Source organism: Hyperoodon ampullatus (assembly GCF_949752795.1).
Source record: "Hyperoodon ampullatus genome assembly, chromosome: 3".
Taxonomy (NCBI): domain Eukaryota; kingdom Metazoa; phylum Chordata; class Mammalia; order Artiodactyla; family Ziphiidae; genus Hyperoodon; species Hyperoodon ampullatus.
The window spans coordinates 37,715,267-37,736,183 of NC_136916.1; the positions used below are offsets into that span (position 1 = coordinate 37,715,267).

Here is a 20,917-nt window from a genome sequence, read left to right on the forward strand (position 1 = left end):
ATTGCTCGTCTCCGCGCTTCCTCCCGGCGCTTCCCCTCGATGTACCCCACCTCGCGGTGCCCCCAGCCCCGCGTCCAGGCTTCTTGCGCCAGGCCTTGAGGGCGCCGCGGCCGTGGGGAGAATGAGCCGCATCTATCACGACAGCGCCCTCCGGAACAAGGCGGTTCAGAGCGCGCGGCTGCCCGGGGTCTGGGACCCCGCCGCCCACCAGGGGTAGGCTCCGCCCGCGTCTCCCCACCGCCTCCCGGGCCGGGCCTCCGTTGGCTCCCGAGGCTCAGCTTTGAATCCGGGCTCCCTGGTTGGCAGGGGGAGGGGGTGCGTTAGCGGGGTCGGGTGCGGTTGGGAGGAAAGGCGGGGCTCGCCAAAGACCTCCCTGGCCTCCAGACCGCTCCTCCCTGCGCTCCCCTGGGAGCGCACCCCCCCTGAGACACTGATCGGCGTAAAGCTCACCGAGGGTCGGTCCCGACTCCCAAGCAGGGCTCAAAAGGCGGTGCTTACTTCACGTCAGCCTTTGTCTCAACCCCACCCCGGTGACTCTAAGCTTCACCCCGCTGCCTTGCCTTCAGGCCTTTGCACAGGCTGCACACCGCTCCGGAAGGGACAGTGTCCTGCTGGACGGCAACAGCGGGTGGGAGTTGGCCTGGCAGGGCTGGGGGAGGGGCAGGGCCTGTCTGGAGGGCGTGTTGGATCCGGAGGGCCAGGCCCTGCCATCAAGGACGCCGAGGTCATGAGAACGAATGGACCATTCCATTTGCAATTACAAACACTAAAGAATGAAGGGCGTAAGGGGCGGGGGGCGGTAGGGGCAAGTGAGGTCCAGGGAGTTTTCACTTTTCATCCCCATCCCTTCAGCTGCCCCCACCCCTCTCCCATTTCCGTGGTTCCAGAAAAGAAAGTCCCCAGGTTCTGCTTTTATGAAAACTAGAATTGGGAAGCGGGGGTCCAGTTCCTCTCAGTAAGGGACCCTGCGATCTTGGGCTCGTCACGAAACTTCTGAGTCTGGGTTTCTCCACTTCTAAAGTGGATAGGAATGAGAACAGGAATATGAAAGTGCTTTAAAACAGGTGCAAAGGGAAGATACTTTATAGCAGCTTATACCCCGCCCCCCCAACAAAAATTTGGTGAAATATAAAAGTAAAGTCCGCCGGTCAGAATGGCCATCATCAAAAAATCTACAAACAGGGCTTCCCTGGTGGCACAGTGGTTGAGAGTCCGCCTGCCGATGCTAGGGGACACGGGTTCGTGCCCCGGTCCGGGAAGATCCCACATGCCACGGAGTGGCTGGGCCCGTGAGCCATGGCCGCTGGGCCTGCGCGTCCGGAGCCTGTGCTCCGCAACGGGAGAGGCCACAACAGTGAGAGGCCCGCGTACAGAAAAAAAAAAAAAATCTACAAACAATAGATGCTGGAGAGGGTGTGGAGAAAAGGGAACCCTCTTGCCCTGTTGGTGGGAATGTAAATTGATACAGCCACTACGGAGAACAGTAAGGAGGTTCCTTGAAAAACTAAAAAAGAATTACCATATGACCCAGCAATCCCACTACTGGGCATATACCCTGAGAAAACCATAATTCAAAAAGAGTCATGGGGCTTCCCTGGTGGTGCAGTGGTTAAGAATCCGCCTACCAATGCAGGGGACACAGGTTTGAGCCCTGGTCTGGGAAGATCCCACATACCGTGGAGCAACTAAGCCGGTGCGCCAGAGCTACTGAGCCTGCGCTCTAGAGCCTCCGAGCCACAACTACTGAGCCCACGTGCCACAACTACTGAAGCCCGCGCACCTAGAGCCTGTGCTCTGCAACAAGAGAAGCCACCACAATGAGAAGCCGGCGCACCACAACAAAGAGTAACCCCTGCCCCCTGCAACTAGAGAAAGTCTGCGCGCAGCAACGAAGACCCAACACAGCCAAAAATAAATAAATAAATAAAATAATTTTTAAAAAAAGAGTCATGTACCACAATGTTCATTGCAGCACAATTTACAATAGCCAGGTCATGGAAGCAACCTAAGTGTCCATCGACAGATGAATGGATAAAGAAGATGTGGCACATATATACAATGGAATATTACTCAGCCATAAAAAGAAACGAAGTTGAGTTATTTGTAGTGAGGTGGATGGACCCAGAGTCTGTCATACAGAGTGAAGTAAGTCAGAAAGAGAAAAACAAATATATGGAATCCCCCCCCCCCAAAAAAATGGTTCTGATGAACCTAAGGGCAGGACAGGAATAAAGACACAGATGTAGAGAATGGACTGGAGGACACGGGGAGGGGGAAGGGTAAGCTGGGACAAAGTGAGAGAGTAGCATTGACATATATACACTACCAAATGTATAACAGATAGCTAGTGGGAAGCAGCTGGATAGCACAGGGAGATCAGCTTTGTGCTTTGTGACCACCTAGAGGTGTGAGATAAGGAGGGTGGGAGGGAGACTCAAGAGGGAGGGGATATGGGGATATATGTATGCATATAGCTGATTCACTTTGTTATACAGCAGAAACTAACACACCATTGTAAAGCAATTATACTCCAATAAAGATGTTAAAAAAAAAGTCCTTTATATTTAGTAAACACTTAATAGTTTACAAAGCGCCTTCATATACATGATCGTATGTCATTGTCATAGAAGCAGAGTAAGGTGGCTATTACTCTCCCATTTGGTGGGTAAGAAGACTGAGGCTCTGGTTACAGTAACCCCCTGCAGGAGGGGCCATGGCTCAGTCTTGCAGCCTGTCAATGTTCATTCTTACCCTCCGATGGTGCCGCAGCCTTTGGGACCCTCAGAGGAGTGGAGGCCCAGTGTGGGAGCCCAGAGAAAGGGGCTGCATCATACTGGGCCTGCCCAGGGACCAGGTAAATGGGAGACACACCTGGGACTTGCTTCTGTCCTAGTGCAGACCCTGACCTGGGCCACTGCACTTGTGGTTCTTGCCCGAGGACTGACAGAACCAGTTGAGCCCTCATTCTCTCTCATCCTTAGGGGGAATGGCGTCCTGCTGGAAGGAGAACTGGTCGATGTATCTCGGCACAGCATCTTGGATGCCCATGGCAGGAAGGTGAGGATGTTTCCCTGGGGGCACCCGCAGGGCACTGGCTTCAGGGTCCTCACCCACCAAAGCATCTCTCTGCTTGGCTCTGCCAGTGCCAAGGCTTGGGATCCAGCTCTTTCCTTGAGGGGCTCACAGGGCAGGTGGGGGAGGTTGGTTGGGAGATTAGCAGCCAAAAGGGGCGACAGATGGAAGAGATCAGTTAGGGCTGTGCTGGGTGTGATGGGAGGGCCTGGGTTCTTGCCGAGAAGACAGACCAGGCCCTAAACCCAAGGGATGTGTTTGGGGCCAGGACTGGGAGGGCTGAGAGCAGGAAAGGGTGAGGTGAGCGGTTTAGGACTCAGGCCGTGGGCTCTGAGTGGGCTGGAAGGCCTCCCTTCTGAAGAGGTCCTGTCACCTTCTGATGGAACAAATTTAGAGTGTTGGGAAGCTTGCTGGGTAGGCAGGATGAGTGGCTCTTTATTTTGGGGCTGAAGGCCCAGCTCCTGTCCTCTGGCCTGGTGGTTCCTACTGCCTCCGGACCTGATGGACAAGGTCAGAGTGAAGTTATCTGCCTATGTGGGTGCAAGGTCAACAGTGACCTTCCCCTTTAGGGGTACCAGCTCTGTAGCTGGGAAGTCGTGTGTACTTTGAATTGTTTAAAATTGAATTACTTTAAATGCACTGTTGGAGTTTACTGTTAGAAGGCGCCTTGAAGTGACTGCATTTGCCAAGTGGTGAATATCTTAGTATGGGTTTACACATCTTTTTTTTTTCTTTTCTTTTCTTTTTGGCTGAACTGCGAGGCTTGAAGGATCTTAATTCCCTGACCAAGGATCGAACCCTGACTCCCTGCAGTGGAAGCGCGGAGTCCTAACCATGGGACCACCAGGGAATTCCCTTGCACATCTTTTTTTTTTTTTTTTTTTTTTTTGCGGTACGCGGGCCTCTCACTGTTGTGGCCTCTCCCATTGCGGAGCACAGGCGCCGGACGTGCAAGCTCAGCGGCCATGGCTCATGGGCCCAGCCGCTCCGCGGCACGTGGGATCTTCCCAGACCGGGGCACGAACCCGTGTCCCCTGCATTGGCAGGCGGACCCTCAACCACTGCGCCAGCAGGGAAGCCCCCCTTGCACATCTTGTAATATCACTGTGTGGCTGGGTGTTTTGGAATGTTGGATTTTTATAAAGCAGGTCACTGGTGTGGACCTGGACCTCCACGTATGTAGGGGTGTGAGAGCGTTGAGGTGGGAGGAGGGTTGCTGAGTTCTGGACCTTTGTTTCCAGCCTGAGTGTGAAGTCCACGTTGCCCGGGGCTTCGGTTCCCATGTCCATGCCCTTCTCCTCTTGTCCTCTCAGCCTCCTGGGGTTATGCCCTTTATCGCCTGCCCATCTCAGATGTCCATGGACACACCTGGCATTCTCCATCCTGTACTAGCCAGTGTTTCTTTCCTGAGCACCAATTCTAAATCTCCACCCCCCCCAATAACCCCACCCAGATGTGCTGACCACCTTATCTCCTTGATCTGTAGAACCGAGCTCATTAAATCCCTTCTTGAGGCAGGCCAGAGGCCTGGGGCTACACACAGCTGTTTTTTCACCCACACCCCATGTGCACAGCCTCGGCTCCTGCTCAGCACTAGTTTCAGGTCAAGAGATGCTTTGCTGCACCCTCCCCTCCTTAGCACGCAGGTCAGCAGGCTGAGCACAGCAGTCTGGAGCCCTAGCCAGCCTGCCCAGGAGAGCCCAGCAGTAGCTGAGTGGAGCTGGCCTGCCTCGGCCGTCCTCCACAGGCAGGGTGTTCTCCAGCCCCTCTCCAAACTTGCCTTCTCCAACTCCTTCTTTCCTAATGATAGTGCACTAGACGCCCCCGACCACCAGCCTGCAAACCTCCACTGTCCCCCTCCCCTCTCCCCCAGGTGAGTAATGCCTAGTCCTGCAGGCCTCCTACCTTGACCATTTCCCCCTCCCCCCCTTCCTCTTTCCATGTCTGCTCGCCTCACGTGGGCCCTCGGGAACTCAGCCTGTCCTGACTAAACCTTGCACCCCCTCTCCTGCCTTCTGGCTGCACCCAGCGCCCATTCCTGCCCTGCTGCCAGCTTGTCTCCTGAAAGACATCTCTCAGGGCCTCGCTGCTGTTCAAAAACCTTTCAGGATTCCTTCTAGTCTACCACATAAAATGCAAACTCCAAATGCCAACTCAAGGCTGATCCCCCACTTGCTTCCCCAGCCTGGACTCCCATGAGACCTCTCAGGGCCCTGCATTGCTCAAACATCCACACAGGACCTTGACTTTTATTTTATGTACTTGTCCAGGCTCTTAATATTCTTCCTACACCCTTATCCCACAGTTGCAGGTGTCTCCCCACTCTGAGACCTTGCCTTCTCTGTTTCTCCCAGAAAGTGGTTTCCTTTTCTTTAATCTCCTGTTTTGTGTGTGTGTTATTATAATATTTATTTATTTAAATTTTTATTGATGTATAGTTAATCTACAGTGTCGTCAGTCTCCTGTTTTGATTAGGATAGCTGGCAAAGAGCATTTACAGCACATTTCATGCTTTATACTGTGCTTGCTCCTTGAACCCTTACAACGTGCCTGAAAGCAGACATCACGTTGTCTCCAGGCAACAGGGGAAACTGATGCTAGGGGTGATTTGCTCCGGGACTCACATCTGTTGGAAGAGGCACAGTGGCTGTCCTCATTCAGAACTCCATTTCAGTGCCCTTTCCATGGCATCTTGGCTGCTTCTGCTCCTGCTTCATGGTATTTGGGCTCCTTGGTGCTCGGGTTATGGTTTTCTGTATATTCTTTCTGCCTCTGACATGTGGAGGCCCTGGGGTCAGGCTCTGAGCCCACCCTCTCATGGACGTCTAGCCATGGTTCATTATGTGTGGCAAGTGCTCTACTAAACACATGAATGAATGAATGAATGAATGAATGAATGAATATTGGGAGTGGGAGCCTGTGGCCAGCTTGAATATCTTTTGGAGGTGGGGTGGGATTCTGGGGTAGAGAGTGAGGTTGGGGGGGCTGCAACCGGAGCACGTGGGTAGTGTGTGTTGTGTTGGAGGCTGAAGGGAATGAAGCAGCCCCTCACACTCTCTCTGCTTGGCCCCAGGAGCGCTACTACGTGCTGTATATCCGGCCTAGTCACGCCCATTGCCGTAAGTTCGACCCCAAGGGAAATGAAATCGAGCCCAACTTCAGCGCCACCAGGAAGGTGAACACAGGCTTCCTCATGTCATCCTACAGTAGGTACCCTTCGCCCTTTCTCCCTCAGAGCCTTGGTACACCGGTCTTCCTTTGTCTCTAGAGGTCTCTTGGTCCCTAGAAAGTGTCTTCTCAGCATGGTCGGCCTTGAAGCCCACGTTTGGCCTGAGGGGCCCCTGGCTGGACTCTTTCTGCCCCCCATTCACTCAGAGGATCCCCGGTGCCCTACCTCAGTGCTGAGGACCTGGGTGCCTTCCCAGCCCCTGCCATCTCCTGCAGTCTGGCAGAATCGTCCACGAACCTGCCTTAGTGCAGAGCCCAGGCCAGGTGGCCTCCATTTTCCTGCCAAAATGCTCACTTCGTTCTTGCACCCTTTGTGATCTTATTCCTCTTCCCAGTTTTGCCTGGAGAAGGACCTCCTTGCTGTCTGCCCTGTGTGAGAAAGTTTGGAGGTTGAGTGGGTACTCATCATCCCTCTATCATTTTATCCATTCATGCTTTCGGTTGTTCATTAAGTATCTGAACATTTAATGAGAATCCACCATGTGCCAGACCCTGAGCTGCATGCTGAGGGTTCAGGGACGAGCAAGACTTGGACTTGCACACAAGCCATTCTCAGGCTGGTAGAGGAGATGGACAGGCCATGACTGGAGCCCTAGCGGGGGCTCTGAGCCCAGGGAGGCGCAGCTGGGGGAGGTGCCCTGGAGGAGGGAATGCCAGTACTGGATCCTGAAAGACAAGCAGGTATCAGCAGGGTGCCAGGGCTTGGAAGGGTGTTTCAGAGAGGGGGCAGGGTGCCAAGGGCATTCTGGGAACTGAGGGCTCCCGCAGGTGAAGAGCAGCCCTGCAGAGAGGGCACTCAGTCGAGGGTTCAGGGCAGCTCTGCGTGAGTGGTTTTAAGTTAGGTGAGTGATATGATTAGATTTGCTCTTTTTTAAAATGAATTTATTTATTTTTGGCTGCGTTGGGTCTTCGTTGCTGCATGCGGGCTTTCTCTAGTTGCAGCGAGCGGGGGCTACTCTTCATTGCGGTGCGCGGGCTTCTCATTGCAGAGGCTTCTCTTGTTGCGAAGCACAGGCTCTAGGCACTCGGGCTTCAGTAGTTGTGGCACGCGGGCTCAGTTGCTCCGCGGCACGTGGGATCTTCCCGGACCAGGGCTCGAACCCATGTCCCCTGCATTGGCAGGCGGATTCTTAACCACTGCACCACCAGGGAAGTCCAGATTTGCTTTTTAAAATCCCTGGGGAAGTGAAGAGACTGGAGACCAGGAGGCTGTTAGGAGGCCATGATGGCATCTAGGAGGGAGATGAGAGGCCCAGGATTAAGGACTGATCAGTGAGGATGGAGAGACTGGGCAGACTCAAGATAGAGGAGGGACCATGGCCTTGGTGTTTGTTTGGATATGGGGGAGTCAGGGATGACCCCAGGATTCGGGCTCAGGTGCCAGGTTTGGGGGATGGGGGTGCAAGAGGAGGAGGTTTGGGGAGAAGATATCTGTTTGGGACACATGGCATTAGCCACGTGGTGGTGCTTCCAGGTAGAGGTAGATGTACACTAGGGACTTGGTACAGTTCTAGAACCCAGGAAGAGGGCTGGGCTGGCAGCAGCTATTTCGGAGTCATCACACACGGGTCGTATTGAAGCTGTGCCAGTGGACAGAGTCACCCAGGAAGTTGTCCTGGGGAACAGCAACAACGGGGGTGGACAGGGAAGGAGCCTTGTAAGGAGCAGGGGAGGGAACGCCGGCGGGGTCTGAGCGGGATGGGGCAGGTGTGTGTCTCTGAAGCCCAGCGAAGCCCAGGGGTGAGGAGTAGCAATGGGGTCAGGCGGTGCCCAAGGCCCAGTTAAGTCGGGACTGCGGAGCATCCAGTGGCTTCACAGTGACATGCTCCCCAGTGACTGGTAGGGGGTGAACAGTGTCTAGAGTAGTGGGTGCCAGAGCCGGAATGCGGGAAGGTGGTAAGGAAAGATCCAAGAGAGGAGCAGGAGAGGCAAGTCCTGGAGGAGGTGGGAGGGGGTGGGGTCTGGGGCCCAGGTGAGCTGGCCTGAGGCAGGAGGGGAGACACCTCGTCCTCTGAGACAGATGGGAAGGAGGAGAGGTTTCTTGCGGTTCTAGGTAACTGGACAGGTAGGTGGTGGCCCCACCTCTGGCTTCTGTTATCTTGCGAAGTAGGAGATGAGGTGGCTTGTCTGGGGGACAGTGGGTAGGGTGAGGGTTGAGGAGAAAGTTCTCTGTTTGAGCAAAGTGTCTAGGGAGTCCCAGAAGGCGTCCCTGACGGAGCTTGGCAGAGGTTTTACGCCACAAATGGAGCATGGTCTGGTCTTCGGGACCCGCGGCCGCCTGGGTATCAGTGTGGGGAAGGCAGCCAGTGACGGCACTGGGGTTGCCATACTCTCAGCGCTGCAAGGCCTCACTTCTTAGTCTGGGACCGGGACTCCCCGCTCCATGCTGCCCCGCCCTGGGATTAGCAGATTTGGGACTTTCAGGGTAGGCGGGTGACAGGCTGTTGGAAGCTTCCCTGAGCCTCTGCGCTCTGCCCGAGCCAGGATGAGCAGGCCAGTAGAGAGTATGAGGACCACCAAAGTTTGCTGCTGGTTCCAGCAGACCCCACCCCAGCCAGGGAGTCCCTGAGAGCCCAGAGAGAACCCTGCCTGGTCACTGGGGTCTCAGTGGGAAGTCAGAGTTGTGTGAAGGGCTTGAATCCTGCCTCCTCCACTGACTAGCTGTGTAACCTTGGGCAAATTACTTAACCTGTCTAAGCCTTAGTTTTCTCATCTGTGAATAGGGATAGTAAAAACATTGACACTTGCTGAGTGCCAGGCCCCATGCTAAGTGCTTTACGTGCATTCGATATTTCTTTCACACGTCACGTCAGTCCCATCAGGTAGGTACCTCTTTTATCCTTATTTGTCAGGCACAGAGAGAGGTTAAGTAACTTGCCTGTGGTCACACAGCATGTAAGCAGATTTGCACCAGCCAGCCTGGCTCCAGAGCCCATAGCCATAACTCCTCTGTGATGCGTTCCTTGAGTACTGGCAGGATGGGAACTCAGAGCCCCCACCTTCAGGTGGTTGTGAGCGTGTACAACACTGAGGCCTCACCTGGCTCCTAAAAAGCCCTCCTAGAGTGCTTGCTATTACAGTGGTAATGACTGTCTCGTGCTGTGTGCCTGCAGAGGTGGAAGCCAAGGGGAACACCGACAGACTCACGCCTGAGGCGCTGAAGGGGCTGGTGAACAAGCCAGAGCTGCTTGCGCTGACGGAGAGCCTCACCCCCGACCAGACAGTGGCATTCTGGATGCCTGAGTCAGAGATGGAGGCCGTGGAGCTCGAGCTGGGGGCTGGGGTACGGCTGAAAACTCGAGGCGATGGCCCCTTCCTGGGTGAGCAGTGCAGCCCTTACTGTGGCCTGATGCTCCTATATGGCCTGTGGGGGCTCCTGGCCTCCTGTCCGAGGCTTACCCACCCCTCCAGCTTTGAGTTCATGGAGCAGGCCACATCTGGCCTCCCCGTGGACAAGACCCCTTGAGGTTTATTCCTAAGTCCCTGGGCAAGTGCCTTGGGGCCAATAGCCTGGACACTTTGGATCCTGGAGTGCTGCCCAATCTCATGGTACCTATGGGTGACCTCTCCTATCCATTGCCTTGGGGGTCCCATCCAGGGCCTCCCTGAGCACACTCAGGCCTAGGGGACCCCAGCAGAATGGGCCAGCCCCCACTATGTTTCTGCCACACGGAGAGAGGCCTTCAACTTCTCCTTTCAGATTCATTAGCCAAACTCGAGGCTGGAACAGTGACCAAGTGTAATTTTGCTGGTGATGGGAAGATGGGGGCATCCTGGACAGACAACATCATGGCCCAAAAGTCTTCAGAGGGGGCTGCAGTGGAGACCCGAGAGCAGGGGGACGGCGCCGAGGACGAGGAGTGGGTAGGTCCAGGGAGATAACCGTGGACCTGGCGTTGGTGTGGTTCATCTCCTGGCAGGAGTTTTGTATGCACTGGTTGTGGTTGGGTGTAGGACAGCAGCATAAACTTTACTCCCCAGCTTCGGTGGAATTCCTGAGAGTGTGTTAGCATCAGGAAAATTCCCTCAAGGTATGAAGGGACCTTTCTTTTTGGTGGGTCTGAACTGTGCCAATCAACAAGAGAGCCCCCAAGATTTATGAAAGCAAGGGATGGAAAGAAGGGAGCGCAGAGGGGAGCCAAGGAGACTTAATTCCATTAAGGCTCCAAACATTTCTACTTCAAGTGAATACATTAGCCATGTTGAGCAGCTGAATGAGCATTTTTCCCCCCTTTGTTCTGGGCTCCCTGCCCAGAGTGGCTGGAAAATGGCTGACCTGGTCCTTAATAGTTATTTTGGCCCAAAGTTCAGCTTCCTAGTTGATCCTCAGCCTACTCACAGTTGATTTGGTATTTTGCGGTATATTTCACCCGAAGATTTTTTTTTTTTTTTTTTTTTTTTTTGCGGTACACGGGCCTCTCACTGCTGTGGCCTCTCCCGTTGTGGAGCACAGGCTCCGGACGCGCAGGCTCAGCAGCCATGGCTCACGGGCCTAGCCGCTCCGCGGCATGTGAGATCTTCCCGGACTGGGGCACGAACCCGTGTCCCCTGCATCGGCAGGCGGACTCTCAACCACTGCGCCACCAGGGAAGCCCTCACCTGAAGATTTGAATTGGTGTCAAAAGGCCCCAGATTGAATGTTTAAAACAAAGTCTCAGGAAAACGGGCTCTTTATCTAGGTGATGAAGATGATGATATTTGCCAGAGAAAGCAGGGGCAGATAGAGGGAGTGGATTCCCTTTTGTCTTAATAGAGTGAGTCTTGGACTAAAAAACAATTGGAGTTGCCAGGCTGGCTTCCTGGGCCAACACTAATGAGGTGAGGCCAAGGCAGGTAGCCGCGGGCCCCACTGGTACTACTCAATCGAACCCTCGTTTGTCTGATGACGGTAGAAGACTTTTACGAAATGTGCTCTGTTCATATCTCTTTACTTTACCTCTAGGACGACTGAGGTCAGTGAGAGATGTGGTGCCTCCGGGGCCCACTGTTGAGCATTTCTTCCATCAACTTTCACTCTGGAGCTCGAGAGAGCGGGTCTGCCAAGCCTTACCTGGCTCTTCCCTACAGCCACTGTGGAATACCCTTTGAACAAGCTCTGCTAAAATCAAATGCAAGACCCTGACGTTAGACGTGGGACCCCAGCCTGTGGCTCATGGAGGGTCCTTCCCTGGATGTGAGTCTTGCCTTCCTAGACATTTTCATGGTGGCCCTCACCCTGAGTGGCAGCCTTGTTTCTGGAGGCAGGCAGGGGGCAAGTCCCCCAGGGCAGTCAGAAGAACTGGACCTGGTTTTGGTGCAGAACTGGTGGGGAATCCCTCATCTGCATGCAGAGTGGCTCAGAGGAGAAGTTAGTGGGGCCTTCTTCTTCTGTCCTTGTTGTATTTCCTGCTTTCCTTCTGCAATTGCCCTCCTCCCCAGCACTCTGTGCTGTAGCCTCTGCCCTCCTGCTCAAGCCTCCTTGTCCCCTGTGCCCTTTTCAGTCCCCAGAGCTGCCAGTTCTTTATTCCTCCTCTGGTTCTCTGCCACCCTGGGGGTTCCTGTCTCCTGACCTCCTTTGGCGGCTTTCCTGGGAATGCTCTTTTCAGGGAGGCTGAGAGCGTTCACAGGTGTGGCCGGCTGGTCTTCATCTCTCTGACTCATTCTGCCAGGCCACATTTTGGACAACACCTTTTTTCTTGTTGTTTTGTACCTTGAGAACTTTTTACGAATGAGTAAATCTTCAGGAAGGATTCCTCTACACCGACTGTGTTATTATTAGGTATAAACTGGGCAGCCTCCCTATAAGAAGAAAGCCGTATCTTTTTGGTCATGAACATTGCCTTGCTGGGTAGTATGCCCACACCCACATCTATGAAGAGACCTGGAGTTGAAATCTACACGTCCTAAGAATGGGTAGGGACTTGGTGGAATGTGGATCCTGCTTCTCTCAGGGAAAAGAGGGGTGGTAGTAAACTAACAATTATGGAGTCCCCTAATGTGTCAAACACAGCACTAGATGCTTTCCATGATGATAATTATAGTCCCTGACTGTTGAGTGCCTCTTGGTTCTATTACTTGTGCCGAGCACTTCCAGTATCTTACTTAATTGTCACAACAATCCCAAGAGGCACATGTGATTATTATCTCCATTTTTTTTCATATGGCTTTCATGGTTGAGGTCCCAGCATTATTATCATGGTTCAAACTTTCATTTGCCTTCCTGCATATTTGAGCCTGGGCTCAACAGTATGGCTATGAGGCTTGGGGTTAACACTTCATTTAGGCCACCTGAAGTCACAGGTCACTGGACTGCCCTCGGGTCTCTTCTGTTCTTGTTGCCCTTTTCCTAGTTCATATCCTTGTTCTCTTACCTCGGCTACTATAGAAGCCACCTCGCTAGTGTCCCGTGTCTGAATGGGGCTGGCTCACTGTTGAGCATGCTGGGACCTCAACCATGTGGTGGCCAGGGGAGGGGTTAAACAGGAGGAGGACTGGGGACACTGACATGGGGAGAGGCACCCAGTGAGGGCATCCTGTTGCCCAAAGCACTGTGGCCAAAGGGTATGGCAAGCTCATGTGGGCAGGCCACCATTCTAAACAAGGAGGCACAGCGTGTCAATGGGGGAGCCCCTGGGCAACAGCTAGGCTTGGTGTCTCTGGGGGGTGGGGATGGGCTCCTGGAAGGAAAAGGCCATTGTGGCTGGAGCTTAGAGAATGGTGGGAGGTTGGGCATGGCATCTTCAGCATGTTAAGTATTTTGGGACTTTATCCTTAATACCTTGGAAGTCAGTGATCCCCGGGAGAGTAATAAGATCTGATTTGTATATTTCAAAGATCACTTGACTGCAGAGAAACTGAAGGCAATGAGCCCAACTAGGAGACTGCTACAGTGGTGGGGGTGAGAGCCTAGAGTGATTTAGTCTATAGCAGTGGCAGAGGAGATGGAAAGAAATTCAGGTAGACAGGTAGAAAGGGACTTTCCAGCAAGAGAAGAGGACCTGCAAGGCCATGGAGGTGGGGGAGTGGCCCGATCTTGGAATATGCAATTTCTGTACATGGTCATTGCAATTTTATACCAACACATAAAATTTGATAATTCTTTTTCAGTTGATGTTATATAACTACTTCCTATCAATATATCGCTAGTCTTCATGTCATTGTTTTTAAGATTGACTACCTTAACAGCTCTATTATTTTCCAGAATTTGGGTAATTAATTGATCCCTCTTTGGAGCTATCTGTGTCAAAAACTATTGTAAATTACATAGTTCCCTCAATCTCACCTGCCTCCCCCCGCCACTATATTTTGGTTTTTGGGGTTTTTTTCCAAGATTTTTTGATGTGGACCATTTTTAAAGTCTTTATTGAATTTGTTACAATATTGCTTCTGTTTTATCTTTTGGTTTTTTTGGCGCGAGGCATGTGGGACCTTAGCTCCTGGACCAGGGATCAAACCTGTACCACCTGCGCTGGAAGGTGAAGTCTTAACTGCTGGACCGCAAGGGAAGTCCCCGGGGTTATTTCTTTAGGGATGGATTCCTAGGAGTCAGATTACTGGGAATCTAGGAATTCTTTGTAAAGGTCTTGGGTTTTTTTTTTTTTCTGTTTGTTTTGTTTTGGGTTTTTTGGCCACGCCTTGCGGCATGTGGGATCTTCCCTGACCAGGGGTTGAACCCATGCCCCCTGCATTGGAAGCTGTAAAGGTCTTGTTATATTGCCAAATTGCTTTCCAAAAGGGTTGTTCTAAATTATAATCTCACCAGCAAGGTAGGAGAGGACTATTTTCACGCTACCCTTGCTAGACTTGGGTATGATAATATTTTAAAAATTGATATTTGATAAGGTAAAAATAACACTTTAATTTTAAGTTAATACTTTAATTTTAATTAGCCTTTTCCCCCATTAATAGTGAGCTTAAGCATTGTTTTTCATGTTCATTTTCTAGATGTATTTCCTCATTTGTTACTCAGTTCCTTTGCCCATTTATTACTGAGGGGGGGAGGTTCTTTTGGTTTATCAGTTATATTTTAAATATAACCATTTGCCATATTTTAAAAACTTTTCCATTAAAAAAATTGACTTACAAACGTAAAATTTTTATATAGCTATATCTTGACTTTTTATGATTTTTATTGTTTCTAAGCTTATATACTCTTTTCAGATGTTAGATTCTCTATCATTTTCTTCCATTCTAGTTATTACTTGGTTTTATATTTAACTCTGTAATCCACTCTGCCTTTAATTTGAGAGAGTATGAAGGGAGATAACTAAATTACTTATTTTCAAATTGCTAACCAGTTATCCCAACACACTTACTGAATTCCTTCCCACTTGCAAGGTATGATGTCTTCCACATCACATATTAAAATCACTTATACTTAAATTATCCATTATATTTCAATAAGTCTCCCTTTAATGACAATGTGAACTATCATAGTAGGTTTTTTTTTTTTTTTTTTTTTTTTTGGTGGTACGCGGGCCTCTCACTGTTGTGGCCTCTCCCGTTGCGGAGCACAGGCTCCGGACGCGCAGGCTCAGCAGCCATGGCTCACGGGCCCAGCCGCTCCGCGGCATATGGGATCCTCCCAGACCGGGGCACGAACCCGTATCCCCTGCATCGGCAGGCGGACTCTCAACCACTGCGCCACCAGGGAGGCCCCATAGTAGGTTTTAATAGTTGGTAGAGCTAGGTCTCACTTATTATTCTTCTGTTTCAGAATTTTTTTTGGTATTCCTCCTCAACATTTGAAATATTTTGTCAAGTTTCAGTGCATATTTATTGCCTTTGGATTCTTTTAAATGAAAAAAAACTGGCTACAAGAGTAATACATTTTATTTTAGAAAATTTAAAGTAAGAAAAAAATATAATTCCACCACCATTTTAAAAATCACTTATGTAGTACTCAATTATATACCATGCACTGCTCTGAGTACTTACAAATATTAACTCTTTTTGTGCTATAACAACTGTCTTAGGTAAGTAGAGTTTTTTTTTCAAGCAGAAATAAACTAGTTTTACAGTAAAAGAACCTGATATTATGCCTGTTTTACAAATGATGACACTTGCCCAAGGTGCACAGGTGGTGGACAGAGCCAGGGTTTTGATCAGAGCAGTGTGGTTCCACCGGCCTGTGGTGAACACTATGATGCTGCCATTCCATCAGACACAATTATTATTCACATTTTGGTGTATATACTTCCAATCTTTTACAAAGTGGAGTGTCCCTCTACATACATATGCATGTGGATCAATGCATTTAACCAGTTTCTCATTTTGGAATAATTAGTTTGCTTCCCACTTTCCCCTGTAGTAAGACTGCTGAGATGTACGTTCTTGAGGCTAAATCTTTTCACACACCCACATCGTCTTATTATAAATTCTAAAACTGGAAATGCTGGGTCAAATGTTCAATATATTTTAAAGGCTTTTGATAAATATTGTCAACTGTCCTTTGGGTAGGTGATTCCAATTTGCAGGTCTATCTGTGATATAAGGACGTGCTCCACCTCACCCGCACTAAGTCATTAAAAGAAAATACAAAAACTTTACTAATTTGGGGTCGCCGGTACCTTTTAAAAGGAATTGCATTAAAGATCCCTTAATTCCACCATTCGCTATCTACCGTGGAGAGACAGCCCTTTTGCACGAGGAGGCACATATATAATTCACTACAGCATTGTATGTAATACTAAAAAATAAAAATGAACCTAACTTTCCCCAACCGGGGAATGGCTAAATTAGCCTGCATCTCCACACCGCGCAACGTTCTGCAGTGTTAAGGGGAAGGTAAGACTGCATATGTTAAGGCAGATGATGATAAAGGGAGACTCCCGCTGCGCTTCACCTGGGAGCGCGGCTGCTGTTGGGGTTTCTGCTTCTTGATCCGCTTTTCCGGTGTGCTCGGCTTTGCGCCAGGCCCGGGATTCTGCGGCCCTAGCCTCGGTGTCCGCACCAGCCTTACCCCCGCAACCCGCCGCCCGTCCTGGAGCCTTCTGCAAGGCGTGCCGGGAAACCGGACTCTTGGTGGTCGGGCCCTTGGGCGCCGGGACATGTTTCCGGGAGCCACTCTCAGCAGCGCACCAACCGGAAGCGTCCGTGTTGTGGCGGAAGGAGATGCTCTCTGGAAGCAGCCGGTGGTGAAAGGAGCGTGGCGGGCAAAGATGATTCAGGCGATTCTGGTTTTCAATAACCACGGGAAGCCGCGGCTAGTCCGCTTCTACCAGCGTTTCGTGAGTGCGGCCGAGCTTCGTCACATCCTTACAGGGCACCTGCGCCCCCTTCTCTCTCTTTGTCCCGTACGGCGCACGCGGGCATCGCCCGCTGACCTCCTAGGCCTCCTGCACCGTATATGTGATCTTCCCCGGACCGGGGCCAGTGTCAGGCCTATGTGTCCCACGCCCGCTACCCCCGCTCTTTCCCACCCCTTCCTGGACCCCGGCATTTTTGTGCCATTTTTGTGACACTTCTCGCAGAGTCTCAGGGCTCTATAAATGGTGTGTGTGTGTGGAGGGGGTGTGCCTCATGGACAACTTGAATGATTGACATCAAATGATTGAAATCAAATTAATCTCAAATTAATTAAACTGTTAAACGCAGTTTCACGAGGAGGAAGAAATATGCAGCTTTTAAATTTTGCTTTAGCTAACGGATTTGGAAAAGTGCTTTCTTGGAATTATTTTGCTTCAGTGTAGGCTGGGACTGCCCAGGAATTGATACCTTTCACTACGTAGAGTTGAAGAAAGTCAGTTTGAAAGTGAAAAATGTTGAGAAATTATACGTGATAATGTGAATTTGAATTTTCCAAAGACGTTACTCTGGAAAAAATAAACATCATTATTTGCCTCCTGCCACCCAACGTTTTATTTCTTCGTGGCTAGGTTTCACAATGTTAAGTACGTAATTGTGAAACCGTAGAGTGGAGAGTGTCAGAAAACTTATGTTCAGGCCTCAGCAACACCTTATTTTACCCTTGTGTCAAGTTAACAAAAACCTCTTTCAGACTTCATTTCCTCTTTTGTCAAGTAGAAATGAAAAAAAAATTTTTTTACCTTTTTCATAGAATTTTTTAGCTAGGTTACATTTTATTATATCGATTTTATATTAACACTCAATAACACTATTCAATTTGTATTTGCATTTGTGTGTGTGTGAATTTTTCTCTCAGGTTTTAAAGTGTTATTGAGATATGTTACATAACATACAGTTCACCTTTTAAAAATATACAATAGAATGGTTTTTAGTACTTTACAGAGTTATGCAACCATCATCACAATTTTAGAACATTTTCATTATCCCAAAAAGGAACCCCCTACCCATTAGCAGTCATTCTGTGTTTCCCCCTCAACTCTCCCAGCCTTAGGCAACCACTAGTCTACTTTCTGTCTCTCTAAATTTGCCTATTCTGGACATTTCCTATAAAATGGAATCATACAATATGTGGTCTTTTATGACTGGCTTCTATTACTTAGTATAATGTTTTCAAGGTTCATCTATGTTGTAGTGTGTATCTGTTCTTTATTCCTTTTTATTGCTAAATTATATTCCATTGTGTGGATGCGCCACATTTTTTTTTTTTTTTTTGCTGTACGCGGGCCTCTCACTGTTGCGGCCTCTCCCGTTGCGGAGCACAGGCTCCGGACGCGCAGGCTCAGCGGCCATGGCTCACGGGCCCAGCCGCTCCGCGGCATGTGGGATCCTCCTGGACTGGGGCACGAACCCGTGTCCCCTGCATCGGCAGGCGGACTCTCAACCACTGCGCCACCAGGGAAGCCCGATGCGCCACATTTTGATTGTCCATTCATCAGTTGATATTTCCACCTGTGGCTCTTGTGAATAATGCTGCTATGAACACTGACGTATAAGCTTTTGTGTGAGCATGTATTTTCATTTCTCTTGGGTATATATCTAGGAGTAGAATTGCTGAGTCACGTAGTAACTTTATGGTGATCATTCGGAGGAACTGCCAAACTGCTTTCCAAAGTGACTGCACCATTTTACATTCCTATCAACAATATATAAGAATTCCAATTTTTCCATCTCCCTATCAACATTTTCTATTATCTTTTTGATTAAAAACATTTTAGTAGGTGTAAAGTGGATTCTTGCGGTTTCAAAATTTTTTCTAATGACTAATAATGTTGAGCATCTTTTCATGTCTTTATCGACCATTTGTTTATCTTCTTTGGAGAGCATAGGATTTTTATAAGACCTAAATTAGCTCCTAAGTGAAAGTTACCTTGAAAACTGCAGAGTACTAAAAGATATGAGGGATTATTAAAATGATTGAGAGATGTAAGCAGTTGGTAGTTTGCTATTTTGTTGAATTAGAAATTAGGTAACCTCACCATTTCATAGTGCTTACCCACTGACTATCACCACTTCCCTGTAGAATCAGATAAAAGGCTTTGCAAGATGTTTTTGTCAGTTTAAAAAAGTGCTGATGCTTAGCATGTTTTGTATTTCTGGGTACACAGAGTTAATCCTTTACAGCATCCTGGCGTCTGTGAGCTTTCTGAATTCTTTAAATGGAAACCAGAAAATAGTGATTGATTTACTCAAACTTACAGTGACCAGTTATTAGCAAGTTTTCATTTATCCATTTGGTAAATAAGAGAGCCACTGTATACCAGTGTAAGTCAAAGTTATGAAAAGTAATTTCTCCACAATGACATTTTCCCTGTTTTTTCCTGTTTCATTTAAATAACTAACCATTTCAAGTCTAAATTCAATGCTGTAGAAAGAAAGGGGTTAATGTTACTTGAATCTATGTTCTGACTCTTAAGGGAAGTCCAGTCTGAAGGTTTTCTTAAGCTTTGCTACTCAAAATGTTGTCCTCAGACCAGCAGCATTGTTTTCACCTGGAAACTTGTTAGAAATGCAGTCTCAGGACTTAGTCCAGACCTACTAAATTAAAATCTGCATTTTAACAACATTCCCGGGTGATTCATTATACATTGAGATTTTTTTTGGCCCTGCCATGTGGCTTGCAGAATCTTAGTTCCCCAACCAGGGATTGAAACTGTGCCCTTGGCAGTGAAAGCGCAGAGTCCTAACCACTGGACCGCCAGGGAAATTCCATTATACATTGGGCACTGGTCTAGAGCTTTTTATTACTTTTGTCTTTTTTTTTTTTTTTTGGCCATGCAGCATGTAGGATCTTAGTTCCCCTGAATCCCCTGCATTGAAAGCGCCAAGTCTTAACCACTGGACCTCCAGGGAATCCCTACTTTTGCCTTAATGACTGATTTCTCCCTCCCACTATCCTTTTTTAAAAACCATACTTACTATGAACTTCATATGTATAAATAGAAATCAAATGTGAGTTATCAAGAGATTCCATCACAGTTGAGCTTTCTGGAGTGTAGTAAGTGAAAAAAGGTGTTTATAGCTCTGCAATTGTTCAAGATTCTAATCTGTAAATAGAACACTTTCTGTCTTTCTCTGTAGTACTTTGTTGGTAACACAGCATCTTATATGTAATGTCTGTATTACCAGTACAAAAGATGGCAAATGCAGGTTTTTAAAGCACGTACATGATTACATCTTGACTTCCTTAAAGTGTTAGACCTATTAACGTTTGTTATTTGCCCTGGCATAGATGTTTTCTAGAGTAAGACAAAATATTTCAGAACCAGGCCTTCTAGTTATTCTTTGACCTTGTATGAGAGTTTGTCAGTTCTCCTTTCCTTGGTTATTCACAGTAAAGAAATATCAGCTTACCTATCAGGATGGTAATGGTTAGGGACTAGATATCTAGGTAAATATACCCTATTTTAATTCCGGTAACAGAGCCTTGTCAATTTTTCCATAGATTCCCCTTTTACTTTTTCTCTACTCGTCATTTCTATCTTTTCTGTAAACTGGTACCAAATGCTCAGATCATTCCTAGTTTGGAAGCCCTTGCCTTCCTGTCCATCCTCACTGATGGGATGTAGTTTTTCAGACTTTCCCACTGATCCACTTTATTTCTTTTATTCCGTAGCCAGAAGAAATTCAACAGCAGATTATTCGAGAGACCTTCCATCTAGTTCTCAAGCGGGATGACAACATCTGTAACTTCTTGGAGGGTGGAAGGTAAATGATCAGTTTTCTCCCCATACATCCACTTTTGGGTGGCCTTCATCATTATTGCTTCTTCAGGCAGTACTCAAGTGTCAGGTGAGTACCTGATGCAACTTGAGCTGAGTTGAGCTAAATCTGCTCAGGGAGAGACCCAGTTCTGTTTTGGAAGCTGCTAAATGGTTGTGCTTCAGATATTTACAAGTTTGGTGCCTGGGAGGATGGGCAGAAGAAAAGGGGAGGTAAAATGGCTTTAGGCACCTCTGCCAAATTTGGTTGCCGTTCACCTGGTAGAAATGGCCTGTTGTTTGGCCTGTCCTCCCCCTTTCTGTTGGGCCCCTTCTCCTCCCTTGGCACAGAGTTTCTCTTTGATATATTCAGTTAAGATATAGGCATTTAAATGTTTCCCATCTTCCACAGTTTGATTGGTGGCTCTGACTACAAACTGATTTATCGGCATTATGCTACCCTCTATTTTGTATTTTGTGTGGATTCATCAGAGAGTGAACTTGGGATCTTGGACCTCATCCAGGTATGTGTAGCAGGTAATGATGGCAGCCACTTCAGAGAGTTTGCATGG

At 48.8% G+C, this 20,917-nt stretch overlaps 2 protein-coding genes across 7 annotated transcripts in view; both read left to right on the forward strand.

The window, feature by feature from the left end:
• Nucleotides 1-121: 121 nt before the first annotated feature.
• Nucleotides 122-10,182, forward strand: LOC307050560 (arpin; the record flags this gene model as incomplete). The annotated part of the gene is made up of 5 exons (XM_079700659.1): nucleotides 122-213; nucleotides 2,982-3,057; nucleotides 6,146-6,278; nucleotides 9,414-9,620; nucleotides 10,001-10,182. The coding sequence occupies 5 exons, from the start codon at nucleotides 122-124 to the stop codon at nucleotides 10,180-10,182; spliced, it is 690 nt and encodes a 229-aa protein (XP_079556785.1).
• A 6,203-nt stretch (nucleotides 10,183-16,385) lies between these two features.
• AP3S2 (adaptor related protein complex 3 subunit sigma 2) overlaps nucleotides 16,386-20,917 on the forward strand; it is a gene marked incomplete at its 5' end in the record, with an annotated part of 67,595 nt that continues 63,063 nt past the window's right edge. For 5 of the 6 annotated variants that reach the window (XM_079700660.1, XM_079700661.1, XM_079700663.1 and 2 more), the window contains 3 exons: nucleotides 16,386-16,508; nucleotides 20,261-20,352; nucleotides 20,758-20,869. In XM_079700660.1, coding sequence (XP_079556786.1) covers nucleotides 16,440-16,508; nucleotides 20,261-20,352; nucleotides 20,758-20,869 — 273 coding nt within the window. The remainder of the gene's footprint in view (nucleotides 16,509-20,260; nucleotides 20,353-20,757; nucleotides 20,870-20,917) is intronic. The other variant, XM_079700665.1, reaches the window with a different exon arrangement.